This window comes from Eurypyga helias, unplaced genomic scaffold (assembly GCF_000690775.1).
Source record: "Eurypyga helias isolate BGI_N326 unplaced genomic scaffold, ASM69077v1 scaffold38860, whole genome shotgun sequence".
Classification (NCBI taxonomy): Eukaryota; Metazoa; Chordata; class Aves; order Eurypygiformes; family Eurypygidae; genus Eurypyga; species Eurypyga helias.
Genome location: NW_010225892.1, coordinates 18,272 through 32,156, shown reverse-complemented (window position 1 = coordinate 32,156; position 13,885 = coordinate 18,272). Strand labels below are relative to the sequence as shown.

The 13,885-nt window shown below is 44.3% G+C and overlaps 1 protein-coding gene across 1 annotated transcript; it reads left to right on the top strand.

The window, feature by feature from the left end:
- The first annotated feature begins 241 nt into the window (after positions 1-241).
- Positions 242-2,052, top strand: KCNS2 (potassium voltage-gated channel, delayed-rectifier, subfamily S, member 2). The gene has a single exon (XM_010150893.1). The coding sequence runs from the start codon at positions 272-274 to the stop codon at positions 1,703-1,705; it is 1,434 nt and encodes a 477-aa protein (XP_010149195.1). The 5' UTR covers positions 242-271; the 3' UTR covers positions 1,706-2,052.
- Positions 2,053-13,885: the final 11,833 nt, after the last annotated feature.

The following is a 13,885-nucleotide window of genomic DNA, read 5'->3' as shown; positions in this document are numbered from 1 at the left end:
GGAGCCTGCAGCGGGAACAAAGGAGCCGCCCTCGGTGGGAGACGGGAGAAGGAAAGGGGGAAAAAGGGGAAAGAGGGAGAAAACGGGGGGAAAAAGGGGAAGAGGGGAAAGAAGGAAAGAGAAGGAGAGAGAGAGGGAAAGGAATCAAGATAAAGGAAGACAGAATGAGCATCAACAGCTGACCATGCTGTAGATTTGCTCATTCTGCTGCTTCTCCGTGCACTTGCATCCCAGGTTTTCATCCCCTACACACCTTTGGAAGGAGCTCACTATGACAGGGCAGAGTCTGAAGGCTTTATCTGAAGCGAATTTTGAAGACAATGAGATCAGCATCAACGTTGGAGGCTTTAAGAAAAAGATGAGATCCAACACATTATTAAGGTTCCCTGAGACCAGGCTGGGCAAACTGCTGAGCTGCCACTCAAAGGAGTCGATACTGGAGCTCTGCGACGACTATGATGACACCAAGAATGAGTTTTATTTTGACAGGAACCCCGAGCTCTTTCCTTACGTGCTACATTTTTATAACACCGGCAAGCTCCACGTGATGGGTGAACTCTGCGTGTTTTCTTTCAGCCAGGAGATTGAGTACTGGGGAATCAATGAATTCTTTATAGACTCCTGCTGCAGTTACAGCTACCACGGGAGGAAAATGGAGCCAGACCAAGAGAAATGGGAGGAACAAAGTGACCAGGAAAGTACCACATCATCTTTTGATGAGATTTTGGCATTCTACAACGATGCCTCTAAATTTGACAAACAACCCTTTGGAAACATCAGGAGGCAGCTCTGGCTCGCATTGGATAATCCTGGATACTCTGTCTTAAGCCGAATCTTCAGCATCCTTTCGATAGTGGTGGTGCTGGGCTCCATCGTGACCATGTGCCTGAACAGCCTCCCAGACTTTCAGATTGTTGACAGCAACGGGAACCCCGAGGAAGACCCTCGCTTTGAAATCGTGGAACATTTTGGTATTGCATGGTTCACTTTTGAACTGGTGGCGAGATTTGCAGTAGCTCCTGACTTCTTAAAATTTTTCAAGCATGCCTTGAATTTGATTGACCTAATGTCTATCCTTCCATTTTATATTACCTTAATTGTCAATTTGGTGGTGGAAAGTAGTCCGACTTTAGCCAATTTAGGCAGGGTTGCACAGGTCCTGAGACTCATGAGGATCTTTCGCATCTTAAAGCTCGCTAGACACTCCACGGGTCTCAGGTCTCTTGGAGCCACCCTGAAGTATAGCTACAGAGAAGTGGGGCTTCTTTTGCTTTACCTCTCTGTCGGCATCTCCATTTTCTCAGTAGTGGCTTACACCATTGAGAAGGAAGAGAACGAGGGCTTAGCCACCATCCCTGCGTGCTGGTGGTGGGCTACCGTTAGCATGACCACAGTTGGCTATGGGGACGTTGTGCCAGGGAGCACTGCTGGCAAGTTGACGGCATCTGCATGCATCCTAGCTGGTATCCTAGTGGTAGTGCTTCCCATTACACTCATCTTCAATAAATTCTCCCACTTCTATAGGCGTCAGAAGCAGTTAGAGAGTGCCATGAGAAGCTGTGATTTTGGTGACGGCATGAAAGAAGTTCCGTCAGTCAACTTAAGGGACTACTATGCTTATAAAGTCAAATCCCTTATGGCCAGTCTTACCAATATGAGCAGGAGTACCCCCAGCGAGCTGAGCCTGAACGATTCACTGCATTAGTGTACAGGTTTGACAGCAGTTTGCATGAGAGCTAGCAAGAGCTACGTTTTTCAATGTTTTCCTATTTGTCTTCGTTTTTTTTCCTAGAGGATAGTGTTGCTGACACTGCACTAACTTTGCACTTGAGATACTAAAGACATTTCTATGACAAGTTGAGAGTTTGCACATTTTCATCCTGTTGCATAGGTACTAAATGCTGAATTTTCCCTATTCAAATGTTACCACTCCCATGACATTAGTGCTAGCGGTAGAGTGATGATCTGTTGCTTTGTGCATTTCCACCTCTGAGCAGAGAAATGAACGTACCCAAGTGGATTAAAAGGTCTCAGCTGTGACACGAGCAATGAAAAAAATCACCTATACTGGGGTCTGTACTGGTGTGGGACTTCCCATGCATTTTACAACAGTTTAAAACAATCAGCTGTGAATCACTGGCATGGGAACACGTCTCCCTATCTTTCTGAATGGTAATTCTGATCATCACATGTCTGAAAACACCTCTGAGCTTCACATTTCAATGGAAGTTTGCTGGCTCTGGAGCACGTGCGTTAAAAACGGGGTGTTCTTGTTCTGAAATGTTACGTAATGTTTTTTTTCAGAAGTTTGTAAGCATAGACCTACCTCTGCTTCCAAGATTAGATCAATACTGAGCCCTCTGAAGAAGCCCACCCCTCATTTTCAGATAGCTACCTATTCAAAGACTACTTTTCCATAAGTGACTTTTTGGAGGCCCATGAAGACATCTCAGGTTCCTATTTCCAGAACTGACCTGCACACGGCTTGGTTCCAGTGAAATATGCTGTATTTCAGTCCGTCAAAATGGTTTTGAGATTAGGCACACAAAAACGTGGGTTTTCAACAATTAGAAGCTCCAATGAAAAGCTTGGATTTGTTTAATGAGGCGAAATATTCCCACATGAACAGTACAGGCAGCATTTTAGGAACTGACATTCATATACTGCAAAAAGACTAATTATAAAGATGCCATATGTGATGCTGAGATATAAAATCTAATTTTATCAGGAAAGCTTGAAAGCAGGTGTTGATGGCAGACAATTCCATCAAGCTTTCTGCCAGGAAACTCTAAGGGAAAAAAAAAACACCAAACCAACCCACAACCTGTAAGTCACATTTTCCCTCAGAAAGGGACTCAAAACTTACAGCTGAGGAAGAGTAAAAGGGTCTAAGAAAGGAACAGCTAAAGAAAAAGAGCTTAATACTGCACTCACTGTGGGCAGATCCTCCTACCTGTTTCTGTGACGCAGTCGATTTAAACCCTTCCAAGGTCTGGCCTGTACTTTTTGGAAAAAAACTAAGAAAAGACATGAGAGAGAAGATCATCTGGGTTTTGAGAGTAATCATGAATCTGCATAAAGTTATTTTTTGAGTGCTCAGTCTCTTTCTTTATGCAATTGTACAGAGATCATAGAATCATAGGGTGGTTTAGGTTGGAAGGGACCTTAAAGATCAAACACTTGTAGCCAACAGGCAGAAGCCACTGCTTCCCTCCCTTGATACTTCTTGGGATCTGGGCTATAAAATAAAATACTGGCTCTCAGTGGGCAGAACAGCATTCTTCCTGAGAGCCTGCTGCTTTTCCATCCCATTTATTATATATAATGTTTCAATTAATTATTTTAAATTTTTTGTGGTTGTTGTTTTACTTGTGAAGACTAGAGAGGTTCAGAAAATAAAACACACTAGTTGGAATAGAAATTAAAACACTGACACTAAAATTGTCATGTTTGGAAGGCTGTGTTTGTTACCACAACAAGGAGCATCCTGACTGGCAGAATAAAGCAAATATAGTACGAATAGGTAATTCCCTTTTTTAGGCTATTGGAGGTTGATGTCTGGTCCAGATCTTTTGCTGTATCAACTCCACCTAAAACCAGAAAGCTGAGCACCCAGGATCAGATGCCTGTACACCCAGTGGTCTATCACAGAATACGCAGTGTGTAATAACTTACTCCCAACACCATTTTCTTTGAACACCTTCCCCGCACATCAGTTAGTAGTTGATTTAGGCCTTGAAGTGCGAGGAAAACAGGCCCTTTCTATCCTTGCCAAATAAAACTCTTGGAGATTTCAGCAGAGCCTGCACAAGTTATAAAGTCAATGGGCAAGACGTTGCTTGCTGTACCCAAGAATTCAAGAGCCATAGAGATGAAGGTAGACCTAGATAACCCAAACTAAGTGTCCAAACTTGAAACATTTTGCTAAGGTTTTCACTTCTGGAGTGCTGGTTCAAGTTCTCTGCTGAGTCACAGGCATGAATTCAATAGTCTTGTCCCGGATTCACATTGCACGTGTGTAAACTACCATACACCCACAGCCACCCACCCAAAACACAACACAGCACTGGGTTGCCTGTTGGATGGAAAGACCATCAAAGAAGAGAAGGAAGCGATGGACTTACGCAGTGTAAATGCTCTGGTCGGGTCACATGCTGCACAGGTGGCAACCTCGCCCACCGATGTGTCAAGGACGCTGCAAGGTCTCGCTGGGTCTGTTGGCTGGGGGCCTTCGGAGAATCCAGCCCCAGGCAGGGGTTTTATTTCAATTTCATGAGCAGTAGATTCACAGAGTTTGAAAACCAGTGGCTTTCAGGACACTTATTTGAAGAAACCTGCAAACTTGCCAAAGAGTCACAGATTCCCTCAGCTGTTACGAGTTTAACATCACAAAGTTGGATCCAAACTTTGCAACACATCATTTCAATAACCTGTAGCTTATCTTATATTCTAGATTTATTATTATTCACAGGGTCGATGCTGTGTCATTTTATTCAAATATTGCATAGAATGTGTCCAAATTGCGCTTTACTAAAGAAAACAAAATACCCCAAGGAATTATGACTTTTATTGTGCTGGTTGAAAGGAATTTTCATTATTGCTTTTTTATATAAGTGCTTTGGATCAAAGACACTAAATAAATAAAGTACTGAAATTTAATATGTTCTTATTATCATGACAACGACTTTACAGAGTACAAAGGAATTCCCTTCATAAACTTAACTAACTCCATGTTAAAAGTTGTTAGATTTTTGCTCAGAGCGTTCCAAGGCTGCGCTGCTTTCCAAGGCTTGTGTAACTTTTAGCATAATTTTATTAATGGCTGCTTTATATCAGGTGGGTTTATATCACGCCACCACTGTTCTTAAATACTCCATTTTCCTCTTAGTGTTTGCATTCACGGTGTATTTACAGACACTAACCATATGCCCTTACATGCTTATTTTCACAGGATTATACCTGCCAAGCTTCCTTTCACTTTTCTTTCTGTAAGTTGTTCCCCTGACCATCCTAGGGGATGTAGCCTTTTTTTCTGCATTACTGCTGCTTAGATTTAATCTGTTTGAGACGGCATTGTACAGTACCATCTCGCTCCGTACAGCAGGTTTAATATTTGCTTATGACTAACAGAATTTTTCATGGAGGAGGATAACAACTGTTCTGATTTAAGTGAAGTTGTTGCCTTAGCTCCCCCAAAACATCTAGGTAAAGAAGCATGAGCGACACCCTTCCTGACATTTTATTAAGTAACCTCTATTATAGAGCTCAGTCCAGTAAGAGCTGAGAATCCTCATCTCTCATTAAATAAGAGTTACAGGAATATGTTTACAATTTGAAAAATTCAACCTCTCCAAATCCTTAGTGAGGAGAAGAGGTCGTGTGCTTTTTGAGTAGTCGGTACTTTTGCCAGACTTCTTCCACCGCTGCCTTGTAAGAGCAGGGCATCTTCGCTTCTATAAAACAGCGGGTCAGCAATGCAGGATGAGAGGACTAATCGGATGCTTTCTCCAGTGCTTGAAACTTCAAAGTTGTTGTGGTCAGAAAGCTGCCTACTAAGGGCGTGCGGTTCAGTGGAGAACACTGCACGTGGCACGTGCTCCTCCTGCCTGGTGACTGTCACCTTCCCGGCTCTGGTGAAAATGCTGGTCCTACGCTCTATTGGCTGCGAGCTCTGCATTGCTTAAACGAGGAGTACAGTAATATTTCAAACGAGGCAATTTACTTTGTTGCCAGGAATAAACTGTTAGAGAATCTTGATTTCTAGTACAAATCTAGGCTATTACGAGAGTGAGAGATGTCCTTGAGAAGCAATATGTTACATTATTTCCCTGAGATGTAAAATCTATATATAGACTGTGATTAAGCTTTTTATGTATGTTCAGATTTTGTATTATTTGCCTGGTTTATTATACACTTACTTGCATCGGTCTTTCCCTGCAGACTACTTTATCCATTTTGAAAGCAGCCTGGGTTTTCCTCACATATTATATATAGCATGAGCTACTTCACATTGCAAACTTAAAAACAAAGAACTTTGCATTTAATTTTCCAACTTTAATACCTCCAGTATTTGTACCTTTTTGTACAGAACTTTAAGAGACTGCAGGGAACTACTGTATCTGGTGCTCTTTGTACTGCGTTTCTTGTCCCGATAGTGTATAACACACTCAAGAACTCAGCTTTGTGCCACAAAATGGAAATTAAATGCATAAAAAAGTACATTCCACTGGGGATTAAGAAGTGATTTAAAAGTTTTAGGATATTCTGAGTATATATTATAGTAAAAGAAAAGCCTGGGTCTCATTGTGAAGATAGGTTTCTTTTAAACACATACATCGGGCTAGATTTCTATTTTTAGAAATGCTCTTAAATGGGGGAGGTGACCCCACATTTTTCAGTTGAGCAAATAGCGCAAGTTTCTGGTTCTCTACCTCACAGATTAGGGACTAAGCAACATACCGACAGCACTTGCAGGCGCTAAATCATCTTGACATGACCTTTCATCTCTTCCCAAACAACCCCCATCCTTAGAGGCCCCAGCTGTGCACATACAAGCAGCAGAAAGCCCCTGGAGTAACTGCTCTTGCTGCGCTAGTTATTCATTTCCTCTCACAATATTCCTGACTTTAATCTACCTTTGATGGTACTTTCAAACAACATTCAACCCACAGTCACCACTCACATCCCTCAGTGAGGTGTTGTGCCAGAATTATTCTTTTTTCACCATGTTATTCTTTTTTTTTTTCCCCAATTATGCACCTGGCTTCCCATTAAGTTACATGAGAAATTAATTTGATTTCCTGTAAGTTACTTTCAAGTTGCTTACTATTTAGGCAGGGCTAAAAGAACATTCTCATCCAGTTTCTGGAGCATCTTGTACTGATTCTGCCTTTTCCCTTAAAAAAAAAAAAAGAAAAAAAAAGGAATAAGATTATGCTTCTCACCTGAGAATAACGTAGTGGGTGCAACAATTCAAAGCAACAGCTCTCTGTTTAGTTGATTCCAAGAGTTAATGTCCATGCCTTCAGAGCAACCCTTGAAGTTGTTAAGAAACATCACCCTCATTAAGGCTAGTGGAGCTCTTCACCTCTCATATGTAAAGTGATGGGTCGTCAGCTGAAGGAGGCAACTTCCAAAGAGTCTGGAAAGTGCTTCCCAAGAATGACACTGCTGGCAAAGGTCTAACTTTGGTATTTATTTCTCCCGCTAATACAGAGGATGGAGAATCGTCTCGCAGGTGTTGAGACTCAAACTGACCTCCCACTGGACACTGCAGAAAATTTGTTTGCCTGACATCACCTCACCCGTTACACACAACCCTAAATCATGTAAGTCCTCACTTGGATAAACACATGCATCTGGCTATAGGAGGCCGTGGCACAAATCCAATGCTTCGGCTTCACAGCAGTGCAGAAGAAACATCAGCACCTCCCACCCTTCTTTTCCTCTCAGGGTACCAGTGTGGTTTGGCTTCTCACTGAACACTGTTCAGAAATAAACAGGACTGAGTATTTCGGGGATTGGGCAAAGCCTGCCATAAATCTGCCCATTTCTTCTGCATGCCCACAGCACCCAGAGAGACCTGTCCACCTTCTGATGTCCAACATGTGCTTGTGGTCGCCACTCACGCAGGTGCACTGCCTGGGGCACAAGCACGAGTAGCTCTGAGCAGACCGTTCTGCTGATTACACTGGTCACCTTCACAGAACACTTTTAATCACAGAGGAAGATTCGTGGTACTCAAACATCACGGTGTGCTTACCAGCAGCCGCTGCTCTGCCCATCTCATGTCCTGTACCTCTTGCTCCACCCTCTCCATCTGCTGCATCCTGACCCGGCTATTCCTGCAGCCCCCATGACGTATGATGAACAGGGATGTGGTGAGGTCATAACGCAGCAAAAGGAATGTTTGGAATTCCTGACTTAGGAATGTCAAGCCCACCAACTTTCAGTGGAAACTGTCCTTTTAAATTACTATGCTATTTTTGAAATTCACGTTCTGTCCCATCGCAGGAACTGTTAACATCAACACACCAGCACAGCCCCCTTAATGACCAAGTAAATTTCAATTTACAAGTAACAGTGCCTAGACTCTCCACTCATGGGCTAGCACCTCCGAACATTAGGTTTTCCAAGTATGGCAAAAGATAACACATCAACAATGTGGTTTACTTTGGGGAAAAATCCATTCTCCATTCTTTCTTCTTCTTCCCATTCCAAGGCACAGCTTCCTTCCGCCGCTGTTAGTATGATCCCTTTTCAACATTTTGATCCTTACCCTGAAAACCCAAGGAAGAAGTTCTGGATGTATTTTCCTCTGGTGAGGTGTGTCTCGGTATTCCCTGTGGGAGCGTGCTTGGAAGATGACAGCTGACACCTGGGAAGAGGCTGGTGCTGCTGGCAAGCACCTGCGGGAAGAGTGGGTCATCCCCATCCAATTCCCCCTGACGCATCTCCCCCTCTCTTGCACATTGTGTTGGGTTTGGGGGGAGGTTGGTGCAGGGGAGGGGTCACAGGGATGGTTCTGGTGAGAAGGTGCCGGAAGCTTCCTCAGCTCCAAGTCAGAGCCACCTCTGGCCACACCAGCACCTCTGTGATTGACATATTTAAGAGGGGAAAACAAAGGAGAACCAGCAGCAGAAGCAGAAAACAGCAGAGAGGAGTAGAAGGAGAGAGGAATGGGATGTGAGAGACAAGGCAGACACCCAGGTCAGTGAGGAAAGACAGGGCGGAGGTGGGCTGGAGCAGAGATTTCCCTGCAGACCATGGTGAGGCCAGCTGTGCCCTGCAGCCAGGGAGGGTCACAGGGGGAGCACGGACCCTGCCCCTGCAGCCCAGGGAGAACCCCACGCTGGGGCAAGGAAGAACAGGCTTTAAAAAAAAAAAAAGTGTTCTCGTTTTGTAAGACTGGTTTATTAACCAGTGAAAACCATGGAGTACAGAGTGTGTTGGGTTTGTGTGTTGGGGGTTTAGTAGCTGGGGAGGGGCCACAGGGATGATTCCTGTGAGAAGCTGCTGGGAACACCCCATGGAAGGGACCCAAGATGTAGCAGTTCATGAAGAGCTGCAGGCCTTGGGCAGGACTCACATTGGAGAATTTCATGGAGGACTGTCTCCTCTGGGAGGGACCCCACACTGGAGCCAGGGCAGAGTGTGAGGAGTCCTCCCCTGAGCAGGAAGGAGCAGCAGAGACAAGGTGTGATGGACTGACCAAAACCCCCATTCCCTGTCCCCCTGCCCTGCTCGAGGAGGGAGGAGTTAGAGAAATGGGGAGCAAAGCTCCCAGCAGGACTCCTCCTGGCATGTTAAGTGATTTCAGTGCTTTGAGGCTCCTGTCGAGCATGAGGAAGCACATCCGTATTTTCGTGTGCCGGTGGATGGGCTGGTGCTGTGTAACAACTCCCCTGGAGTGGTGTCCTTTGTGCTCTCCAGTGCGGCCCTGGTAGCATGGGTGGGAGCTCCAGTACTGCTCCAGTTTATTGTGCTTTGGGGAACACGAAAGCCAGCAGCGGGGCTGTTCTCACGTAAACAACATTGCCCTATAGTTATAAAGAATTTCCAGTACTGCAGCTGAGAATTCCCAGGCATAAACCACCTGTCAAAGCAGCTGTTTGGGTCTGCAGGACGGTGCACACTCAGCCCCGAGCAGCCTCGTTTCCATCAAAAATGTTCCATCCAGGACAGCAGCTGGATCAGGGCTCAGAAATGCAGCAGTAATCTCTTCTGAAATATGACTGAATTGCCGTTCCCTGTTCTAGAGCGAAGAGCTGAACTAAACACTTCAGCACCTGTCTACAAAATAAAATATTAGTCAAGCACTTTGCTAATAAGACTTCCTCCCACTTCAGCTGCAAGATAGGACCTACCTGTCGTGCTTTTTGTGGAGGCAGCAACCGAAGATAAGTGCTATGAGATGTATAAAAATTGTGTCAGTTGATGAGCCGAACAAACCAACGTTAACTACATTTAAAAGGCTTCAAAGTTGTACCCACACTCAGAATAAATTTGCATTAATTCTTGGTGTGCGAGGCTACTGTATTGCCGGTTCTAGGATCCCAGAAATCCTGAGTTCCTTACTTATCCCAATAATTATACATTTGCGGGCTGTTGAAACATCAGGGTGTCAACAGAAGAGTTATAATTACACTAACTAGGAGAAATAGGTTTATTGAATCTAACACAACCCTATTGCCATCGATTTCAGCCACATTACACTGTGGAACACAGAACAGCCTGAAAAGCTCCTGTATTTCTATAAAAGCCAGGCAATCAGAGGTGGATGTGCTTCCTTAGCAGGGTAGGTTGCTGAAAAAATACAACAGGTATATAGTCCATCAGCATTGTCTAGCGCATACCTGCGGTGGGCTACCAATTCACTTGTGGTGGTCTTAGAGTTTCCAGCGGGATGAGAGCGACTCTTGGCACGAGTCAGAGCAATATCTCAGCTGTATTTATTGAAATACCGAAGCAATACTTACTGCCTTAGAGACTTCGGTCACTTTTCAGAGATAAATCGGGTTTGGATTAAAGCATTTATATGTGTATATACGTCAGTGCAGTGTTGAATGTTAACACAGTCACCCTATTATTTTCTGGACGGTCTCAAGAACTTTATTCTGTAAAGACCAACTAACAGAAAAAGCAAAACAAAGCTTTGCTCAGATTTTAGAAGACTCAGAAAAATTTATTTTATTAATTGTATCTATATGGAAAGAGTTTGATTTGTTTCTGTGGGTTTTTTTAATGCAAAACATTTTCAAAAATTCTAGTCTCTTCCATAGTTTCAGCAGGGAAAATTGGCGTATGACAAATAAGTCCGACATATGTACAGGCTGAAATAAGGCCTGCATTTTAAAAAGAATCTCATGCCTTTGGATATGGTTGCTAAGAAAAATGGTAACTCTACTTAATCCTTTTTCAAATAATCTCTGACCTCCATAATCTCAGGACTACAACACCTGTTTTCACGTGCGATGAGAGATCAAAAGGACACCTCTTGCTGTTAAGCCTTCATACCCCATTGCGCTGCAATAAAAATGAAATATCAATTGATGCATCACACTAAAGGCTTAGTGTCAGATAAATCAAATCAAAAGCTTTTGGTCTCCCTCTTTGATGTATTGGCTATGAGCTTTCCCTTAACAGTAACCATGCAGGCTTTGGAAGCCCAGGAGGAGTGCAAAGCAGCAGGAAGATCTGAAGAGGGGTAAAAAGTAGTGTTACAAACATCTGAGGGCCACAGCCGTCGTCCCATGTATCAGTCCTTGCAGCAACACCAAGGGAACAAAAGGATGAATAAGGGGTAACGGGAGGTGTTTGTGGGTGCACCTGCTGTACAGACCACGCACACTGACAGAGCATTTACGCTGTCAGCTCCAAATGCTGACCCTGGGTGGAGAAACAGGACTTGGTAAGGGCTACCTTGCTCTCTGGGAGTTGGCTAGGGAGAGATGCAGTAATATAAAATACCTGTCCTCAAAAGAAATATCTGCAGGGAGAAGATTCCAGGTCTTTGGAAAAGAACACAGGGTTTAATTAATTTGAAAGAGAAAAGTCTATCCATATACATGAGCATGTGGCTGCTTGTATTTGCATATTTGATTTCTGAAGTTGCAATACCTAAAGAAAATAAAAACGTCAAGGTGGCTGGGGTTTGCAGTGCACAGGGAATTTCCATTAACGTTCCCCCCATCGTGACAGACAGAAAACCAGCATTTGAGCCCAGAATCAGATTAGATTCCTGCGGGCCAGCTCCAGGCCCCTCCCTGCTTACTGCCCAGTTTATCCCCCCTGAATTTTCTGTGGCCTCCACAAAGCCCTGTTTGCACCGATCAAGTACCAGCACCTGGCGAGAACTCTGGCTGTTTGCCATGAAAACTTCCCGCTCCCAGCATGACTTCCATCAAAGCTAAGCCCAGTGCCTACAGGGAGAACTTGGGGATGAAGGGATGGCAGTGCCGGACTGAGAAATGTCCTGGCGCAGGGCAGGGCAGGGAGCAACGGCTGGCTGGTGCGATTCCAGAGACTCTTCCACTGCACTGCGATTATTTCCTAAGGGCCGCTGAACATTTTGTGTGCATCAATACAGAAATGGACACAAGGAACTTTTTCCCTCCCAAGGGTTAAACGTCATTTTCAAATACTTTTGCGTGGACATGCCTACATCTGCATGGGGGGCTATGGCCACACTGCAGCCCTGACAACAAAGCAAAGCTGCATCAAAAATCTGGTCTCCACCACGGCGTAGCCTCATCCCAGAGACACGGAGCTGCCTCCTGCGAGGCTTCCTAGTCCACAGGCATCAGTTTGAGCAGCGCCCTGCCCTGACGCCGATGAGCAGCTTCCAGATTCACGCCAAGCCTCTTGGCAAAGCCTCGGTGCCTTCACCACAGCAGGGGAGAGAGAGGAGGAGGGGGACAGTGGTTCTCAGCAGGGCACAACACAACTTCCTGAGTAGGTGCACAGCTCGTTCAGCCCTCTTGATAAACCCACCTCCACCCATGCCTGCCGAGGGCGAGAGCACGGCAAGTGTCTCTGTGCAGAGACAAACACCATCTGCAGTCAAAACCCTCCATGGCCCGGAAAGGAGTGGGGGAGGCAAGGAGGAGGAACATCACCCTGTCAGTAACTTTGATTTGGGGTTTTTTTTCCTCATGTTTATTTACTTGGCACTTTTATGGCATGTTTCCATGTAAAAAATTAAAAAAACCACCACCCAAACAAAAGAAAACCCCCAAACCTTCTATCTTTAAAAGTGGCAACTGAATAAATAAAGCACAAACAGTAAGACAATAAACTTGAATGGAAGAAAATCAGATGTGAAATGGCATCGTAGAACGGCAAGTTACATCGCCAACTACCCGATTTGTTTTCCCAGCCACCACTTTTCCCCTCCCATCCATAGTCAGCCTCATAAGCAACCCGGCCAGGTGCAAATGCCTTTTCTCCCCAGAGAATTTTCTCTTTAATGATTTCTTATCTTCCTGTTTTGTGACAAATAAAGCTATTCTCTACCTCAGAAGACCCTCTAAGGCCTAGTGAAACTAAGCATAAATGTATCCTGAGGAATTTGGGAAGCAAACTGGAAAGGCACCTAGGATCTAGTCTGTCTGGGACTAACAAATATTCTGAAAGATTTGGTTAGAATCTGAACATCCCATATTTTCAAATGAAGGGGAAAACAGGACAGCTGAGACGTCACTTCAGCAATCTCTGCACCTAAGAGGAGAATTAAAAGCTGTTGCTGATCTTGGCCTTTGTGCACAATGCCCCAAAAACACTTGGCTCAGGGGATGCTCTTAAAAGTAATGCCCACATTCATCTTCCTGAGCAGCGGGAAGAGAAGCAGCAAAAGACATGGAATTGTCAAGTGTTCTTTAAAGACCCCAACAAATTAAAACAAAACAAAACGTGTGAGACCACAGCGTGTAAATGGTAAGTCCCTTGCCATAATGAATGCACCAAACAAAGAGGAGAAATGCATTTTGTGAAAAGGTGTTTGAAACCACAGTTAACAGGGCAAGTCCCAAGATGCAATTTCATGACTTTACGCTGAGACATCAACCCAATTTTACCTTTCCCCAAAAAGGTTAAGCCATTACTTTCATTGGCAACAGCGGGCTTAACACTGCTGCAGCACAGCCTGGTACGGAAATATCCCAAAGCCAATTTCCAGCCGGGTGTATGACAGTATACAACATCCATCATCACCTTTGGAAGTACAGAAAGAAATGCTGCAGAGTAAGTTGTAGCCCTTAATACTTATGAATGCAAAGAAATACTTTCTCATGTCATAAGGTCCTTTTAATCAGATTTATAACCATGTATGCACGTTAAAAGAAAATGTAACGCTCATCATATCACACGGATAAAGCGGCATGCACAC